The sequence below is a fragment of the Carettochelys insculpta genome, chromosome 5 (genome assembly GCF_033958435.1).
Source record: "Carettochelys insculpta isolate YL-2023 chromosome 5, ASM3395843v1, whole genome shotgun sequence".
NCBI classification, from domain to species: domain Eukaryota; kingdom Metazoa; phylum Chordata; order Testudines; family Carettochelyidae; genus Carettochelys; species Carettochelys insculpta.
Window position 1 is genome coordinate 92,059,884 of NC_134141.1, and position 21,078 is coordinate 92,080,961.

Here is a 21,078-nt window from a genome sequence, read left to right on the forward strand (position 1 = left end):
TAGAAAGTGTATTTCCTGGTCCTTGTTGGTATTGCCTTGCGATATCGCTCTAGAGAATTTATTATTCCCTTAGAAATGTTGCTGATATATTAAAATGTGAAACTAACAATCTCAAACACTGATTTATTTGTTGACAGTCTTTCTTTTTTAAAAATATATAAATAAAAATACCATGTACTTTAACACGTAGGCTACATCTACACTTGCTTTCCTCTTTTGAAAGAGGAATACAAATGAGGGAAATCAAAAATGCAAATGAGGCACTGATTTACATACCTTGCACTTCATCATTTGCATAACCTCTTTTCGGAAGAGATTCTTTCAAAAGAAAAAAAGCAGTGAAGACAGGGCTGTTTCGAAAATAAACCCCAACTTCGAAACAACCCTTCCTCCTGAAACAAAATAGGAGGAAGAGTTTTTTTAAAAGACGAGGTTTATTTTCAAAATAACCCCATCTACAGTGACTTTTTTCTTTTGAAAGAATCTCTTCTGAAAAGAGATTACGCAAATGAAGCATGAAATATGTAAATCAGTGCCTCATCTGCATTTCGATTTCTCTCATTTACATTCCTCTTTCAAAAGAGGAATGCAAGTATTGATGTAGCAGTAGAAAGTGAAATTCAGCTATAAGTCTTAATGTTAGTTGTATCATGGAATTTTTTCAAGCTGAATTAGAAATGCAACTTTCAGATTCCTGACTACTTATTTAAATTACCTCTCCAGACTGTTATAATATTAGAGAAGTAACAAACAGCTCCAGGAGATAGTGAAGTATGTGGCAGAAATCAGGATCCAACCAAGGACATAACAAACCATAGTCTCCCTATGAATTTCTTTAATGCTAGGAGGACTGACTTCTTTCTATAGATTCCCAATGCCAGGCTAAAAAGGGACCTTAATTCAAAGTTTCATGCTGCCCAAGTGAGAATGAAGCCAGCAATTGGCTCTCCATTAACGTCTCTGCTATTATAATCCAAAGACCCCAGCTTCCAGCAGGAGCAGGAGGGCCTCCAGAGGCATACATCAACTTTAGCACATAGCTGCTTATTCCCTTTGGCTGCATCTACCCTAGCAAGTTCTTTTGGAAAATCAGGCCACTTTTTTGAAAGGCCACAGAGTGTCCATGCACAAAATATGCTGTTTTGATCCGAAACCAAAAAAATGTGGCTTTTCTTCTGGAAGCCCTCTTCCGCTCCCAGATCAGGAACAGCGCCTCCTTTCAAAAGCTTCTTTCAAAAAAAAAAAAAAACAAGTGTAGATGCTTGCGGGCCCTCTTTTTTTTTTTTTTTTTTTTTTAAAAAGAGCAGTCTTCTTGGTGCCTGATTTTTGGATCCCTGGCTCGTTCTTTTGAAAGAGCAGTGGCTGTGTGGACACTCACTATCGAAAGAGCAGATCGATCTTTTGACCTGCTTTTTTGTGCATGGAATGCACTCCTTTGAAAGATGATCTTCCGGAAGATCTTCTCTCGAAAGATTGCTATGGCGTAGACACAGCCTTTGTGTAGGAACAAAATATGGAAGCACAGAACTGAGTATAGTCATTTCTCTTTTTTTCCACTCTAACCTTTCTACCAACTAATCATTTCCAGAGTAAAGTTGGATAACATTAACAGCTACAGAAGACTAATCCTATCTAGAATAGAATTCTTGTCAGAGCAGACTCACTTGGCTGGTCCTGATTTCTTGGTACAAAAGGGCTCCTGGTTGAAATGAGCAATCGTGAATTAAAATGAGCTGAATAACAAGCCTAGAGTTTATTTAATCTACACAAGTTTCCGTTTCAGAGAGCATTTTAATGTAGCATTCTGAGCACCATCTGGTGTCTCTTGCAGCTGAACTGTAACCAGGGAGCATGGTGGGAGGCAGGTGGACTGTACAGAGGAGGAAAATAGTAGTTTACTATTAAACTGTATAATGAAGTAGACTCGCTTTCATGTTAACTGCAGTAGCTATTGTAATGCCAGCCCTCCGGGGGCAATGCCATTTTGATGCCAATTCTGTTAATAATCTGGCCAAAAGAATAATCCTAGAATCATAGAATACTAGGATTGGAAGGGACCTTGAGAGGTCATCGAGTCCAGCCCTCTGCCCTCATGGAAGGACCAAGTACTGCCTAGACCATAATAAAATACCTGACCTGGAAAAAATGCAATAGCTTCACTCAGGATTTGTATAAATAATTATCATCATTACAAGCAAAATGGTGAATCTCTGATTTTCCCCAAGCAGTAGTATAAGAAGGTGGGAGGATAAAACCTAGCACATTAAGATGAACCAACCATCAGGCCAAATTTCCATTTGGCACTGTAACAGCTTAAGCTGAAGACCAGCTACCAATGGGAGAAAAAAACAGCCCTTGGCAAAGGCACCTTCTTAGCATTTCTCTCCTTTGCAGGTTTATCCTATAAGAGGCTGATATTGCATGTTGTTTTCAAAGAAAGTATTTTAAAGCCATGCCCAAAGGTTTAAACTACTCACTGCTATCAGTGTTAAAAGCTGTCAATGGATGCCTTTTTCCAACACTTTGAAATGGTCCCGTCTAAATTTTGGTCTTCATTAAAGACTATGTACAATTCCTGTTCTACACAGCAGTACATTGCAGGTCCTTGTCCTAATGCCAACTATATACTATTACACTTTAAGAAAATATAAGCAGGCGAATTGTCTGCTTACTTATATCTGGAACATTGGAAAGTATAAATGATTGCCTCATAACTTTCTGTGCTTTAATCCATCACATTATCTTACATATTTGAGAAGAACAATACCATCTGCATACTTAAGCCTCAAAAAGCTTTGTTTTTTCTATCCTAACATTTCAATACCACATTGACTATGTCTATGCTAGACATAGAAGTTGACAGCTGATATGCAATTTTAGTTACGCCAATTGTGTAGCAAAAATCAACTTATCAGCGGTCAACTTTGATGTCTGTCTACATGGAGGAAAGTTAACAGAAGCATTTCTCCCATTGACCTTCCTTATCCCTCGCCTCTCACGAGGAGTTCTGAGATCGACTCTGACCCCAGAACATGTTGTTTCGTGTGTACGCAAAACAAAAGCCTGGAAGATCGAGCGGGTCTATCTTCAGCAGTAGTGTAGCTGTAGGCAAAATGGATTAAAACCTTGCTAACTGAAATGTCTCAAAACCGTCATTCTAAACAGACAATCATGATTAAACAGGCACCTTTCTAATGGGGTCCCACAAGGATTGATTCTTGGCCTTATAATATTTAATGTTTTTATCGATGGCCTGGAAGGAAATATAAAACTAGCTCTATGAATGATACAAAGATTGTGCAGGGAATAGTAAATGAGGACAAGAAGTGGTCACTGACACAGAATGATCTGATTTGCTTGGTAAACTGGAAGCAAGCAAACAACATAGTCAAACATTGGTGTATAAAACTAGGAACAAAGAATGAAGGAATGATGAAGTGCGGGGGGGGGGCCTCTATCCTGGTAACCATCAGCTCTGGAAAAGATTTGTGGATCATGGTGAACAAATCAGCTGAACACGTGCTTGCAGTGTGATGTATTAGCCAAAAGGTTTATGTGGTCTTTGAGTGTATAAAGAAGGGAACACCAAATAGGAGTAGGGAGGTTATAATATCTCTATCTGATACTAGTGGAACAGCTGCTGGAATACTGCAATGCTAGTGTCAAGGAAATTCATCTGGTTACATTAGCAAACAGAAAATTAAGAAGTGACTTGATCACAGTTTATAAATATGTATGTGGGGGACAAATATTAGCTAGTGGGCACTTCAATCTAGCAGACAAAGGTATAACAAGATACAGTAGCTGGAAGTTGAAGTTACACAAATTCAGAGTGGAAATGATCTTTAACATTGAGGGAATTAATATTGAAACGACTTATCCAGGTTTGTAGTGGTTTCCTATCAATGGCAATTTTAGGTCTCTGCACCCATCGATAGATTTTTTGATGGTAGCATTGTTTTTTTTTTCAGTACATAACTTACAATTTATTTATTAATCTATTAATAAGCCATTCAGAAAGTAATGAGACATAATTCTTCAGCAGGGACTGCTACACTTTCAGTATTCTTTTCCTGATTCTCTGATGCTTCCTTTAGGTTTCTGTTTTTAATTTCTAAGCAGAACACATTTATCTTAAAGAAATCTAAAATATCCTAGCAGTAATGTACTCTCCTCTAGTACGCAACAGTCACGTGAATAGAACAATGCAAAAACGTCAAGATTATATAAAATCTTACAAGTCCAAAGTGATCTGAGGCTCTTAAAAGGAGCTTCCACAATATTAATAAAACCCCAGTGGGAAATCTAATGCTCTGTTTCTAGACAACCTCACAAGTCACTTTTCTTGTTCCAGTTTTGTATTTTAAATAAACAAAAATATTTCAAAGAAGAAAGGCAATGCACTTATATATCCTCCACTGAACTCAGGTGCTGGAGTAGGGGGTAGTACTGATGAAAATGATCTGGGGGTTAGAATGGATTAAAAAGTGAATGAGTCAACAACATGATGCAGTCATGAAAAAGGCTAGGGGACATATTAAAAGGAGTGTTTTATGTAAGACAAAGGAGACAATTGTCTTGCTTTACGCAGCACTGCTCAGGCCTCGGCTGCAGTACTGGGTCCAAGGTTGGGCATCACGCTTTAGGAAAGTTGTGGACAAAACAGGGAGAGCCTAGGGGAGATCAACGCAATGATGAAAGGATCTGAAAACCTAGAAGGGAAAAACCAAAACCCTGGCATATTTAGTCTTAGAAAAGAAGACTGAGGTGGTAACTGAGGTTGGGGATCAATTGTTCTCTGTGTCTGCTGTAGGTGGGACAAGATGTAACAGGCTTAATATGAAACAAGGGAAATTTTCTAAGCTATTAGAAACATTACTTTAACCAAAAGGATAGTTAAGCAGTGGAATAGGCTTCCAAGAGCAGTTATGGAATCTCTATCACTGGTGGATTTTAAGAACAGATAAGACAAGGGACTGTCTAGGTACAGTTGGTCCCATATCAGCACAGAGGGTTCACTGTCTTTTTGAGGTCCCTTCCAGCCCTGCATTTGTAAGAGTTCCTGCTCTGATTGTAGGGACTGTGCAGCAACTCACTGTGTAAATTTCTCATGACACTGAGCTCTGAAGTACCAGTTGGACTATAACGAGCTATAGTGGGTCAGATCTGTTCACAGAGATTGAATTAGAGAAAGGTGAAATAACTCTGAATATAGCCTTCAGTTTCTTCAGCTAGCTATGCTGTGAAAGCCGTTCCTTTTTTTAAAAAATATCAAAGTGTGTTTCTTTACTGCTTTCCTTGAAAGGTCTAGCATAAATCTTGAGCCTAGCTGATCTAAATGGATCCATCTTTCAAAGGAATGAAAAATCTTTTTGTCATTTAGCTTTATTACTTCAAGAAAGCAATAAGTCCTATCTAGTGAACTTCAAAAGATTCTCAGGTTGTGAATTGATAAACACCCGAAAGTTTGGATGCTTATTTGAAAATCACTTGTACCTGTTAGACCTTCAAAACCGAGCTGGAAATCTTAACTGAACTGGCTCTTTCATGAAAATTCTGATATTTCCTTCTTTGATTTGGGCTGTAATCACTATGACAACAACATCTCCCGAAACAATGAAGCCCTTTCACATCGCAGACTAGCTGGACCCAAGAAGTGCATGTGCACATTAAAATGACAATTAACGAAAAGCCAAACAGCAATTTTGCTCTTGAGAAAAGTCTGGTGCTGTTCAGTATGAATAGGACAAAGCTGTATGTCAATTGTTTATCATTATGGATCTGAGTTTTTTTTAAAGCTCCAGTCTTGTTTTGCCTGTCTCTCATTTTTAATCAGTTTAATCATCGTCCTTAATGAGGAAAGACCAAATCTGTTGCTACCAGACTGCACTGTCAGTCAGGAGTTCTGTAATTTTTTTTGATTGTTTGTTGGCTGGGTTTTTGCTTTTACAATCAACTATAATAAAAATGATGCAAATAGTTACATACATTAAACATCATTACGTAAACATTTAGCCTCTCTTCAGAATCACAAAAAAGCAACTCTATTTGTCCATAGGCCCTTTCACTTCTAGTACCAATGGGACCTGCAACATAGCCTGCAGACGGAAAAGGAAAACAAGAAACATCTAGTAAAATTTCTGATGAAATATTATGAACAATATTAATCCCTGGAACTCATTCATTCTGATCATCTCAAAGTACTTTATTTTCATTAATTGATTAAGCCTTGAATCACTGATATGAAATAGGTAAATATGATTATCTCCTTTCTACAAACATTGAAAAGGAAGCACATGGAGGTTAAATGAGTACCCTGAGATCACATAACCAGAGCTGAAAATGGGCTGCTGTACTCTCAGCCCCACGTTGTAACCTATTCCAGTAATACAAAGCACTGACATTAATATGAGGCACCAAGCTGTGAAAGAGCTGTGTATATCAAACACTTGCGGAATTAGCTCCAAGTGGTTACTATAGAATTACGGGTGAGGATCACAGAATATTCAGAAGCAGTTATCAACCTCTCCATGGTACAATTATATAAATATACTGCTAGTCTGATTCCTATCCAGCAGCTCAGCAGTGACAATGGGATCTAACGAAAAAGTGGTGGGGGAGAGGCTACGGCCAACCCCTACCCACCTGCCAGCTCTTCAGTGCTGCCTGGAGCACACCGTGCCTCTCCCAGGCATCCCTTAGTGCTGCCCAGCGGTCAATGGGTTGTGCTCCAGCAGCGATTAAAAAGTCCCAGGACTTCGGCTGCCACTATTGCTGCAGTAGTGGTGATGGCAGCCAGGTGCACTTAGTCCTTTTGAATTGCCAGGAGCCAGGGTGGTTGTAGCATGGGAACAAACACCCAAGTGAAAATGTACGAGACTATGGAAAAGTTGCTGGATTCTAAGACAGCTTTATTTTATTTAAATTTTGTCTCATGCCCTATCGAGATTCAGTTTTCCAAGGGTGGGTGCCTAAAATTAGGCACCTCCTTTTTTATTTAGATACCTTCAGAATATCTTGTGTCTTAGGGGTGCAGAGTACCAAGTAATCCTACAGAGAAATATAATCACAACAGCAGGTAGTGAAGACTAGTGTGGCTGAGACATCTTGAATGCAAGGAAGTGGGGTGGGTATTAGGTAGGACAGAAAGAAAACAGAACAAAGGTATTGATGGTAAAAATAGCAAGGAAAGGATGGATTTATAGAGATGTGACAGGATTTAGCAATGCCCTCAATGTAATGCCAAAGCAGAATACCTGCGATTTAAGGAAGATGGTGAAGAAGGGACAGGTGCAGTGTCATGGAGGTCTTACCCTCTCCTGTGGTGCGAAGATTGTTGTCTCTTTGTTTGGGTCATTTATCCCTTTGGCCAATAAAGCATTACTTTTCCCCATGGTAGTGAAGGTCGGTTGGGTGTAGGATGGTGTTCCAGTTCCAGGCAACTTTATTTAATAACCTTCAAGACTCCAGAGAAACGAAGCTGACAGAGGTGTTTAGGAGCCATGCAAAGCAATGGAATAACAATATCAATAACAAGAGGAATAACAATTTCCTTCATGCTGCCATCTGGTTTAGAACCAAACTCTTAAACATAATCTCTGACACTGCAGACACAAATGTTAGCATGTGTCTAGCTGTCTGACGGCAACTAAAAATCAAATGAAGATGTGTAAGTATAGAATTTGCATCTGCAATTAATTAAGAGTGAAAAATCACACCACAAAAGGCCAACAGAGGATCTTTAGAAAATCAGGACCTTACAAAGTCAATAGGAGGAAAGGTTACTCAACATTTCTGATAAATCGGACCAACAGGACACTCTTTTCCCCCGGTTCACAACCGTCTATTGAGGCTGAGATCAGAAAATGTGAATGAGAGCAGTTTTCCTGGCTTCAGCTGATGGCAGCATCTGAAGTACCCCAAGTGTGGGCTGCTCCAGTTCTCTCTCTACACACACACAAACTTCTGATGGATATTGACTCTGCATGGAGACACAGAGTGCAAATTTTGGATCTGATAAAGTTTCCATGTATGACCAGGTTTGAAATCCACTCTCAGGAACTGCCTTAGCTTGGTCAAATGCTGCATAATTGCTGGGATCCATACATGCATTAAAAGAGAGTGGTTCTTTTTGGTTGAATATGGTAGATTTGTTGAATGTATCATGCAACACTAAATAAATTCAAAATTATGGTATTTGATGACAAATCACATAGTTCTAAAATGGTACTAAAATATGCAATGCTTGTACCAGGTTTGCTACAGTGAAGATTTGCTAGATGTACAGAGTAAACCTCTCCTTTCCCACCATGTACTCCAACAGAATCCAGTACGAATTTATAACTGCATGTCTCCCTACCAAAAAAAGCTTAACATTTTTGTTGCTAGTCTCTCACTTAATAAATAATATCTCTCTGATCAGTGACAGACCTCTATTGAACAGATGTCTAGCCTTTATCAATAAGACTGCATGATGACTAAGAGATCTCTCCTGAACATTGCACATTTTACAGAAGGCCCATAATATCCTGTGGGATAGCTATCGTGTATTTTCATGTTATTGCTTTTAAGCACTAGCCCACACAATTAGCCTGAAAGACCTCAGTTCACATTGCTTGATGCATTCCCCTCAGTAAACACTTTTTCAGGAGCGATAATGAGTATCCTACTGCTACCCATCAATGTGCCGACTTTCACTTCACCAGTGCCATCAGAAATCTTGTTCTTGCTCCACCAGCTGCTTACTAGTCAGAAGTCTGCCTGATTTGGGTGAACAATTTGGGATTAGCTGTTTCATTTTGAACCCTAAACCTATACCTTGTGCTACGGGGGGTGCTACAGAGAAGAAACCATATATTTTGTTGTTATGCACACACAGCAAAATTTAACTGTGGAAGTCAGAGAGATCAGAAGCAAAATTCAGAAAGGGAATGGTTACTTATGTAGTGACCAAGAATATCCAGAGCCATCATAATTATGCATTTTCTGGAAGGAGTTCACGGTTTACGGCAATCCCTGTTAAAGGCCAGAATGAGACCTATGTGTGAAGCAGATTATCCCAGCTCTACCTGCGGGATGTGTGTTGGTGGTGGGGTCGGGGTGTTGGTGGTTCTTAAACCTTGTTCTGACACATCTGGTGCCAGACACTGTCTCAGACAGAACATGGGACTAGATGGACCTCAGGTATGAAGCAGTATTGCAATGTCTATGTTCCTATCTTTGTTTGGGGATGCTATTAATTATTATTATTATTATACTAATTTATTCCCCTTTCAAATGCATAGCTAAATAGCTATGTGCCATTACAGACAGATAACATGTTGTTATTAAGGTGTTAATATCATGAGTGTGGGATGATTGTATTACTCAGAAGTAGCAAAGCCAATTATTTAGGCCATCCTAAACAAATAACAAGAAAACCTTTATACCAGACCAGATCACGTGTGTATGTCACATATTTTACAGAAAAATGTTTTAGAGCATTTTTGGGACTTTTAAAAAAATATCCCCCAACTGTAACCTCAGCTGCATTAATCACCATTTGCCTCAGATGAAGCCAAAAGCCCTTTAGAAGTGACCTAAAATAGCATCTCTAGACATTAAAAAGTCAGCATTCACCTGCGGCATGAGGCGTTGCTCACTTGCAAGTTTAGATGAGTGCATATATGGTGAATTCTCTGTAACCTGAAGTCTTTAAACATGATTTGAGGACTTTGTTTCTCAGTCACTAGGTCAGGATCTCTTTCAAAAGGAAGCGGGTGAAGTTTTGTGCCCCGTAATAGCAGGAGGTCAGACGAGATGATCACAAAAAATCCCTTCTGACCTTGGAGGCTGTGAGTGTTAAGGCCAAATTTGCTGACTCTTTCAAAGCTAGAAGCAAATTGTGGTCTCGGTCAGCCTGCTGACAGGGAGTCGGGTGTTTGGGAGAGCAAAGATGGCAGTTGCACCCAGGCCTGGTGCTCCAGCTGCTGCTTCTGCTGAAATAGCAGCAGAAGCCGGAGATCTGGCCCCCTTTGAAACACTGCAGGAGCACTGTACTGCTGCTCCTGGTGCAACTCGGAAGGAGCTGGGGTAGGGGTAAGCCCCACCCCTTCTGGGGGCAGGGAGCCTGGGTCTCCTCCCACCTTGCTCCAAGGCTCATGTTGACTGTCAGCACTACTGGGGGCCCCTGCTGAAAATTTGGGACTCTAAAGCCTTGAAAGCTCCATTGACACAGACATTGATATTCCCCACCCTGGGCCACGAGGTGGTATACTTTGGGGGGAAATTCCACACTGTGGGGAAAGAAGCAAATGTTTCTGTGGTAGGCTGGTTATGTGTCTGAAGTTATACCTGGTTACTGCTGCTCAAACATGTGGAATATTAGACAGCCCGAGGTGGAAGGCAGAGTTCGGTCAAGATACATGATGAATACAATTTATTAAATGTTAGCATACATTAGAGATATGCTATAAGAACATATATGATATACTGTAAAATACAATTCATTTTCCCCCCACATTCTTTCTCACCCCAAAAATAAATTGTGGAATTTTTCTGCTACCCCAGATTACTCTAATCTGAGACCCAATACAGCACTTACTTACTAATTCAGTCTTGAATCCAATCCAATGTCTTGCAAGTCATTTGAGCTAAAAACCAAAGCATACCAGCTTTCTTGAGGGACACATAGCACGTGTGTTTAGCACTGGAAGGCTCCAAGATATCAGTCCTCGAAGTCATATTAGTAAAGAGAAAAAATATTGCAGGAGAAACTACAAATTATATTCTATTTTTCGCCTTTTGTCATGTACAATGAGGTCGTGGTAGCTAAGGTACGAGGCTTTGTGGGCAAAAGGACATGCCCGATAAAAATGTTTCAAACTCTCGCATGTTTCTAAAATATACATATTGTATGTTGGTGGTGTGCTCCCAAAAGGTTGTATTAGTGCATGTTTTAACTGACCAATTTCATTATTCATGAATAATGGAGTCATCCCAAACTCATGGCCATAAAATCTTCATGAGACAATTTGCTGTGCCTAAAAGCAGGGCCTGCGGAAGAGCCCGTCTCAGCAAATGTAAAAAGTGCAACTGGTTTGTGGTGGCTGTACCACCTGTCTGCTGGGAAGCTGGCAGACAAGCTTTTAAGTCCCACAGCAGTTCAATGACTGCTCAGAGCATTTGCCCACAGTGGTGACAGCTCCTGCCTGCTTCTGCCTCGCCCCCTGATTCACTCCAAGTAACCCAGCTTTGACCTTGGCTCCAATGCCTGACTTTGGCTCTGACATGTGACTCTGGCATCTGGCCACTGTCAGTTCCTCTTCAAGAATACCCCATAGTACACAAAGTGCTGTTGTCTATCAAGAGAGAGAAACAGTACTGCATATTTTGGTTATCTGAACTTCTGTTAAAACTAATTGCAGTGAACGAATTATTTTTCCACCCCCATGAGCACTCTTACCTATTGAACCCTATAACCATCTCACTGACACTGCTGTTCTCCTTCACCTTTTTTTGTAGCCAAGACAGCAGTCTTTACACAAGAAAAGCGCCTTCTGTTTTGCCTGTTTGTGAACAGCAACTTTAGGCTCACAATGTCAATCTCTTTTTAATCAATTTTTGGTAACTGCTGTAATTTTTACAAGATGTTTTGTAATACAACACAAGCCAAATATAGATATGTCATAGCCAATGACTCAGAAACACCTACAGCGTGCTCTACTTTACTCCCAGTTACACCGATACAACTGAAAACACAAGTGGTCACAGAGATTTGCAGTGGGCATACAGGGTGATACATTGTTAGAGTGAGATATTATATAGGAATTCACAAGTTAACATGTGTCTCACTGTGTTTCTCTTATCCCACAATGTCATGTTCTACAGACTAGGAAGCAAAACATACAGTAGACAAGAGTCTTATATTGTGTAACGTTATGCCTGACATTTACTGACATGACTATATAAATACTTTGAAATGACAGACTATAAATGGAGTAGCAGAGAAAAAGATGCACAAGAGCACATTACAAATAAGACCTACGATAAGGGATGAGATATATTCATGGCCAAGGATAATGCCAAGAGAAGGAACTGTATTTCCTGCTGCACCATCTGAAGCTCTCTTGATGTGGGGATAAAAGAACCATTGTTGGCACAGGTCAGCCAACCCAGGCTTCAGAGCTGAAAAAGATCACTGTAGAGAGAGTCACCCTGGACCCTGAGCTGTGGGATCCAATATTTAGCTCTGCAGCCTGAGCCCTGAGAGCCTTGATCATGTTGTGGAGCTTTTATCTATTTGCAAACATGCCCTATATCACATCACACCCTCTCTTACCCGAGGGGACCTGGTAAACAATTAACCTTCTATAGTGCATAGTAACAGAGAGGTAGCCTTGTTAGCCTCAGCAATGTAGCACTTTAAAGACTACCAAAATGATTTATTCGCTGATGAGCTTTCATGGGGCAGACCTGAAGAAGTGGGTCTGTTTCACAAAAGCTCATCACCGAATAAATCATTTTGTTAGCCTTTAAAATGCTCTATTTCTGTTTAGTGCAGTGATGTTGCCTGGAGGCATTATGTCTTTCAAATGCACAACATCGGTAAGTCCTCAGGGGTGGGTGGCAGGAGATGGTCCGACTTCTCCCCTGTTCTGTATCACTGCCCATTCCACCCCCAAAGTTTTCCTGTCCTTCAGATTACGGGGCTAGGTCTGTAACCCCACTGCATTTCACAGAGACTTCCCCAGGATATCTGACTATGGTCCATGTTTTAACATTCTTCAGGGGCTAACACAATGTATACCAGTTATCAGACAGTCTTCAGAAAGCAAAACACATTGATTTTTTGAGTAAAAGCATTACAGAGACAACATATTAAAAATACAGATTTCTTCACACATCCTACAAACTTACCACCAGTTTTGTGGGGTTCAGTAAGTCAAAATCCTTTCACGAGGGTTATGATCATGCCTTAGACAGAGGATCCTGTCTATCTGCAGAATCAAAATGTCTTTGTTAGTGTAAACTTGACTGTTTTATATCAAAATATTTTCCTTTAGCTGATGGTCTCTGGAAAACCCAGTTCAAACCAGTACAAATGGGAAAGCCTCCCCAAGAGGTCATACATCTCCTGGGGCATTTACAAACAGAGTGAGTCAACTTAATCACTGGTTTTAGCCCTTGGAACAGCTGTGGTAACCTCCCAGCCCCAGAGCTGCATATAATCACTGGCTTACATTCACAGGCAGGCCTTGGGCAGGCTAGTTACTAGCCAGCCCTCCCTCTCTTTCCCTGCCTGAGCCCTGAGGCTCCCTCCCAGGTCTCAAGTGCCCAGAGCTGTGGGTGGGCAAGCACCACAGTCCTTAGCCCCCAAACCCAGGGCAGCATGAGCACCAGCTCCAGCTGCCTGGAGTGCTAGGCTGCAGGCTGGCCCTCACTAGCCCCCACCCAGGCAAGGGCACTGGACACCTCCCACAACTGGTGGGGGGAGGTGGGGAACCCCACCTGAGGTGGAGGTGAAAGCAGGAGGCCTTCTACCTGTGTCCTACGCCTCCTGAGCAGGGCAGAGGGAGGGGCCTAGGCTACCCACAGCTGTCCATGGAGCTCTCCCTGGCTTGGTGTGACTGGGGGAGGGGACCTCAGAGCTGCAGCCCAGCCATGGTAAGAGAGAGCTGTGGGAAACTGAGTGGAGCCACAGCAGACCCTGCACCTGCCGTAGGTGGGCGGAGGGGCTGAAAGCTGCGCCCCCCCCCAACCCATGTCTGCCGTAGGCCCCCCCCACCCACTTGGTTAGATAGAGGAGTAACAGAGAGTAAGCCGTGCTAATCTATACACTATCAAAACAAAAAGCAGTCAAGGTAGCACTTTAAAGACTAGAAAAATGGTTTATTAGGTGAGCTTTCATGAGACAGACCCACTTCTTCAGACCATAGCCAGATCAGAACAGACTCAATGGTTAAGACACAGAGAACCAAAAACAGTAAGCAAGAAGGACAAATCAGAAAAAGATAATCAAGGTGAGCAAATCAGAGAGTGGAGGGTGGGGGGAAGGTCAAGAATTAGATTGAGCCAAGTATGCAGACGAGCCCCTATAGTGACTCAGAAAGTTCCCATCACGATTTAAACCATGTGTTAATGTGCCGAATTTGAACATAAAAGTCAGCTCGTCCACTTCTCTTTCTAAAACGGTGCGATAATTTCTCTTCAGTAACACACATACCCTGAGGTCACTGACAGAATGCCCCATTCCATTCAAATGTTGACTAACTGGTTTGTGGATCTGGAGTGTTTTGATGTCTGTTTTGCGCCCATTGACCCTTTGTCTAAGGGAGTTAGAAGTCTGTCCAATATACAAAGCATCTGGGCATTGTTGGCACATGATGGCATATATGATGTTAGTAGAGGAGCATGAGAAAGTGCCCGTGATTCTGTGAGTAACCTGGTTAGGTTCAGTGATGGTATTTCCAGAGAAGATATGTGGACAAAGCTGGCAGTGGGCTTTGTTGCAGGGAAAGGTTCCAGGACTGGTGTTCCTGGGGAACTGTGGCTGTTAGTAAGGATCCTCATGAGGTTGGGAGGTTGTCTGTAGCAGAGATAGAGGGTGTGAGAATCTGCAGCTCCTCACAGCTGCCTGCCTACAGGTCTCACCGTGGCCAGGCTGCTAGGCTGAGAGCTCACCCCAGCCCAGTTGGGTCAAGAAGAACCGCGCAGGCAGCTGTGGGCAGCTGGTGTGGAACTGCAGACCTCCTCTGGCCTTGGGTGGCTGGGAAACCCATTGAGAGGGAACATGGCTGGGGCCTGCACTCAGCACCCCACATCCCAGGCAGGTGGAAGGTCCACCGCAGCTCCCCACAGCTATTCACACTGCCTGGCTGGGAAGTGAGGTGGTGGAGAGGGTGGGGGGAGGGTCAGAGGGAAGAAGAGAAGGAAGGGGCAGGGTCTGTCCTGTTAAAAATTGGACTTGCCAAGCCTGTCCAATTGTTAAAAATGGGAGGACTATGGCCCTGTAACCACCATGCACTTTTACATGGTCTGGGGCTCAGCACATGGGAATTAAGAGCGAGGGGCCTGTGGCAGAAAGCAGAAGGGAGCCTGAGGGTGGAGTGGGGGAAGTTTGGGTAGTCTGAGACTTCCCCTGCCTTGGATACCTGCCCATGCTTACAAAGGTATATCAATCATTCATAAACTTTAAGACAATGTACTCCCCAAGGACACTGCACACTTTCACCTGCCTGCCAAAGGCAGACAAGACACTTACTGTGCAAATCTTTCTCAGATGAGACACACTTTCCACACAATGTAATTAGGGACTGTGGAGAGGGATCGTTGTTTCCCTCTGAGAATGGCTTCCCAGATGCCTAACATGCCTGCTAGCATAAGACTTTAACATCTTGCCTGTAACATCTTTAAAGCTTCCTGGTCTAGCAATGTGGCTAGGAGCGAATGTGTGTGTTAGACTTGGAACTTGTCAGTGTCACGTGTCTCCAGGAACGCCTATCTATTCCAGAAAAGCACTAAAAACTGCAGCAAAGTGAGTGCAGAACTGCTTCCCAAGAAGTGTGGAATCTGAGCTCCTGTCCCTGGGAGAGTGAAGATAGGCTGGTTAAACACCTCCAAGCCTTGTGGAAGTTTGACATTTCAAAGTTGCTTTTGGGGAGAATTAGCCTTATAAAGTGCTGTGTATTCACTGCAGCACTTCATTAGTAATCTCCCATCACCCCGACTAACATGCCCCCTTCGAAGTTGGGGGCAAGTGTAGACCCAGCCTTAGAATCTCATAAAGATGAATTAATTTCTCTAGTCTGTCCAGCCTAACTACTAGCTCTCGCTTCTTGAAAGTTCTGTTTCTCAGCAGACTAAGAAGTAACATGTGCAAAGACAGACACAAGCTGGATAGGACTGTATTTGTTCTGTGCTTACGTGGTGGCGGACCTTGGCCAAGTACAGCAGAGGAGTTAGTTAAGACATTATCTTAAGACAGAGAGGCAATATACAGGAAAGAACAGAGGCAGCATAGAAAGAAACTGTGGAATGAGCTAGAAAAGAAGGAAGACATAATTTATCACACAGACAGCTTCCTATATTCCCCCAATTTTGTCAAAGAAAAATTGTCATGTCTTCTGGGCATGAGAGAGACTGTACTGGGGAATATTTTGAAGAAATGAATTCCCTGGGTAAAAAAAAAAAAATGTCAAATGTAAGCAGTGCAAAAAGAAAATGCAGGGCCTAGCTGCAGGAATGGAAAATCGTAAGGAAAACTGCTTGTTGGGAGAAAATGACGGGAATGAACAGGTGGCTGGGACCGAGTGAACCTACTGGTTAGTAACTTAAATAATTCAGTTTGCAATGCATCATTCTTCAAGACTCTCGCTATGCCTTTTGGTACTGCATTGGCCAATACGCTCCCCATTGCAGACTGTTGCGAACGTGGGGTGCTTTTCTCCAGCCACTCCATGCATGTGCCCCACCACACGGTGGCAGGAGTGGATGCAGCTCCTCAGGCCTTGGCAGACTCCTGCCCTGGGGGGCTCAGGCGGCACGGTGCGGTGTGGCTCCAGCGAGTAGTTTGTCTGGAGCGGGGATGCCTGGGGGACAGGGGGGATGCAGTGCCTGGTGCGGTGTGTGTGTGGCAATTCATGACATTTGTTTTGGACACCACTGTTTTAGTGTAAGTGTGACTTGACAAGTAAATTCCCAAGCTGTTTGCTGTGTTGGATATTGCTAGGAATAAAAGTTTGGTTTAATTAGTTTAATTAGCTAACTTGGTTTAGAATCTATCAATATAATACAGAAAGCTGCAGTAAGAGAAGTCAGAGTTGCCAGTTGCCAATGACTGCCACTTTCTTATTTTGTATTACAAAATACGTGCCCCTAATTTTGGAACATCATGGACACATGTCATAGTGGTGATGCAATAAGTCTATTCCTTATTTTAGTTCAGCACAACTCAGCTTTTCCAAGGGAATCTCATTCTATCTGTTTTCTCAAAAAAACGGAAGTGCCACTGAGTTCAATAGGGCTTACTCCAAAACTAAGTGAACCCTAAGCACAGCCAAGCTTAGCTGGTTTTGATATCTTGATTTAAATCAATTTTTGGTAATTTAAATCATGATTTAAATCAATCCACCCTGATCCTGTGGCCATCCTTTGCTGAATAACCATTGATCTGAGGTCCTGTATTACATGATTTTAGGAAGTTATATATAAACTGTTAATTTACATTCATTTCTCAATACACAGGGAGATACGATAGATTTAGCCAAAGCAGAGACAAACAAAATTTTCCTGATTATACTAAAATTTTGCAAATAAGGTTAGGATTTATGATCTCTAAGAAATGATTCTCAGCTCTGCAAACATAATTCAAGAAATATCACATCCTGTACACGAAAAAGTCTTTTACCATGTTTTCAGACCAGTGGAAATCAAGGTTCTCATGGCTCTCTTAAGAAAATGAAAGTTATTTACCTATAAAAGAAGTTTTTTTGAGACAAGTTTCTGTTTATTCACACCAGAGAGATTGAGGCACCCATGCCATTCCAGAACACTCCAGAATGCTCTGTTTGTTGGGGCTATTTGTACCCCCCAATCATAGAGGGCTGCAAGTATACAAAAGAGGGCATGGCCCCAATCACCCTTGAGTGCCTCTTCCTTTCTAACCTGCAGCAGCTTTTTAGGATTTGCCAATCACACATTTCTTTTGAGAGGTTAGAGGCAACTGGTGCTGGGTGATAGGGTATAGGTATGTTCCATATGCAGAAAAAGAGTTAATGAACATGCAATAAAAAAAAACTATCAGAAAAAGCACTAAATTGTATAATGCTGGAATCAATTACTGACCAGTGCACACTCACTCAAGACTTCTCTGTCACACAGCTTGAGGACTATTAATTTGTAACACAGCATAGCAAACCCCTGAATTACTTAAGGGTTGTGTTCCTGGGCAACCTCATGTAACTCAAATTTTGAGCAAGTCGGGGATGGGGCGGGGGGGGTGGGGGAGAGCTAGGAACCAGACAGCAGCCCGGCTGCCAGTACTCCTGGGCTTGCGGGAGCTGGGAAACTGACCAGCACACCAGCGCTGGTCCATTTCCTGGCTCCCATGGTCTCGGCAGCCAGACACCAGGCACTAGCCTGGCTTCCAGCTCCCATGGGCTTGAGGGAGCCAGGAAACCACACTTGTCAGACCCCCCAGTTGGGGAAAGCCGGGTAAAAGCCACGCTGTTGTGGCTGTCTTCTTGCCCAGCTTCCCCTAGCTAGGGGAACTGGGCAGGCAGACAGCTGCAACAGAGCATCTTCTTCTCGCCTCCCCCAGCTGGGGGAGCCAGGTGGGCAGACAGCCAAGGCACAGTGGTTTCTCCTGGCTTTCACCAGGATTTTGACTCACCTTAACGCAAGTTAAGCATAAGTTGAAATCATGTATATCAGGGGTTTACTCTATTGTCTACTATGCAAAAATACTTAATTTCAAAGGTCATTCTCTTGGAGAGGGCACCAGATTAGGAATCAGAGTTAGTGTTTTGACATTAACTACAAAACATATATTGAAAAATTAGTATTGTGAATTTTATGACTGAATTTTAATAAAAAATATACTTCTAGAACTTAGGGAGTTTGGGGCATTTTGAACTAAAAGCTATATTTTTATCTAGGAATTTAAATAAACAAAATTATTTGTGCATAAAGGTAGCATTTCCTAAAGTAATAGTTAAAACAGCTATGTTAGTAAATCTGCTGTATCAATAACTAAAGCTGAAGACTCAGGAGGTAGAAAGCTGTTGCATTCTGTGCAAATTTTTATTTTCGTAAGTATTTATGCCTTAATATTTATCATCACATTAATCGACATAGACATTCTACAGAATATATCAGTAAAGCCTATTTAATGTGTTCTATTTAAATATATTTTAGAATGTGTAATGGAAATATATTAATATCATGGGGTGGGGGGAATAAATCATGTTAAGTAGATTTTAACCTGAATAATCAAGAACAAAAGTTAAACTTGTAGTGAACAATTCAGATTGCTATTTATAATTCACAGCACTGCTATATCTTATACGTAGAATAAGACTGTTTAAGAAGGCATCAATTTCTAAACTATAGAGAGTATTTTGTATATTTAAGAATAAAGCATACAGATTAAGACAGGCAGAGGTGAGGTATCTTGGAAAGTTTAATTGAAACTTTACTGGTTTCTGGAAGCATCAGCATTTCTAGCACATTTTCAGTTTTATAATATTACAAACGGGCAGTAGGTTCTCTGGTTACATATTGTATCCAGCTTTCTATAGATAATTCATAGTGTACATTCTGCTACCTTATTTGCAACCCTTCCCTTTTTAAAAAAAAAAGATACAACAACCCATAACTAAAAATAGTTTTGACATTAGAGAACAGGAAGGAAAAGTAAAGCACTCCTGTTCCCCTGCCCTTCAAAACCCTCCTCCCCACCCCAACAAAACTCTCCCAAAAACAAAATAAAACAAAGAACACTTTTTTCTCCCTCTGGTGGATGGGAGAAGGGAAGATGGATGGATAGAAATGTTCCTTTGCTCACTAAAGAGTCCTGAACATTCCTTCCTCCTTTTTTCCTAATTTATCGTTCTCATCAACATTCATACTGCCTGATCGAAAGCTAAAGCTCACTGAAGTCAAAGGGTTATGGATCAGGTTCTTAATCTTCTGAAGATGGCACTATTCACCAACAAAGAGATTACCTCTTCCACTCTAACTTTTTTGCATGGCTGGCAGTATATATCCACAATATGCTCAGTTCTCACCAGCCTGAGAGAGAGAAACTAGCATCAGAAAGTGAACTTGGGTCTCTGATACAGCACAGATGTGCATTACTATGAAGTCTTTGGGTTTTTACACACATATTTAAGTCGAAAGTATGTTTACATAAAATAAAATGAGATAATTTACCTTTTCTAACAATGTTACCCACATGTGGATCAGCATCATGAAAATAAAATATTTGGCTGATTAGTTTGTTTCTTTTCAAAAGGTACTTATATCCCCAAGCATGAGAATCTTAGGAATATGTATGTCTCTGTTGGAATATATGTAATTTTAAAATCCAATTAAAGACAATGTCTTATAGTCCCTGCTTCAATAGTTTCATTTGTTTACGTGGCTGTACAGAATTGGTTATTTTTAAATTCATAAGCAATTAAAAAGTGTAAGGCAGACAAATTGAGTTGTTACTGTCACACAAAAATATCTCCAACATTAGCCCTCACTTATCCTCAAAGTATTAAATGCACATGATTATAAGAATCAAAACATTTCTTTTTCTATTAACAGGAAATTAAGAAGTTGTTTTCACTGTACATATTAAACTCATGCACGCTCCCCTGTTCTTCATGTGTGTGTGTGTGTGTGTGTGTGTGTGCACACACACACACACACACACACATATAAAATTACACTCTTGTGAAACAGGTCTGTAAACTCTCATTAGGAGCAATTCACATTTATTCTGTTACTCCTACAAAGAGAAAAAAATCACTTTCATGGTCTCTTCTTCTTTATTATTTTACACAAATTACTTTTAGCTTTTAAACAGGTTTTTGCATGTAAGATGGAAGCGTGGGTGTTTTTTCATATTTTTGAACTAGAAATTAGATGTACAAAATCTTGTTTCCAGCTCTTTAGAAGCCTTGCAAGAACTGTTGTAGTTGTGTGACTATTTCTGTATCCACAGTTTCCATAAGCGCCTGAAAGGCTTGTTCTCCCAGTAATTCTTGCTGTGCCTTTAGCTTCTCGTAGACAAATTGCTGCAGCGACACAGTGTGTACAGGATCCTTCAGTGCAAGCTGTGAAAAAGAGATAAGAGTAAAAATATAGTAATGCAGGCAAGAGGCAGTCTCAACATGCTAGTGACTCATACGTCTATTTTACAGTCTGAGCCAGAGTAATAAAAAGCTTTTGCTTTCCTTTGTGCTTATATTCAGAAAGGGTCTCATGTATTCAACCTGTTAAAATATTTTGCACTTCTATAATGTCTCCCATCAGAAGATCTCTCAATACTTTATTAACTACTGTAAAGTAAATTCCTCTTCATCCACATGAGGTATGGCAACAATTGCT

The 21,078-nt window shown here is 41.3% G+C and overlaps 1 protein-coding gene across 4 annotated transcripts in view; it reads right to left on the minus strand.

Annotated features, from left to right (window-relative positions):
• Positions 1-19,141: 19,141 nt before the first annotated feature.
• Positions 19,142-21,078, minus strand: part of IPO11 (importin 11) — a 220,166-nt gene continuing 218,229 nt past the window's right edge. For all 4 annotated transcript variants that reach the window (XM_074995524.1, XM_074995526.1, XM_074995525.1 and 1 more), the window contains exon 30: positions 19,142-20,804. In XM_074995524.1, coding sequence (XP_074851625.1) covers positions 20,640-20,804 — 165 coding nt within the window. In that variant the 3' untranslated portion in view covers positions 19,142-20,639. The remainder of the gene's footprint in view (positions 20,805-21,078) is intronic.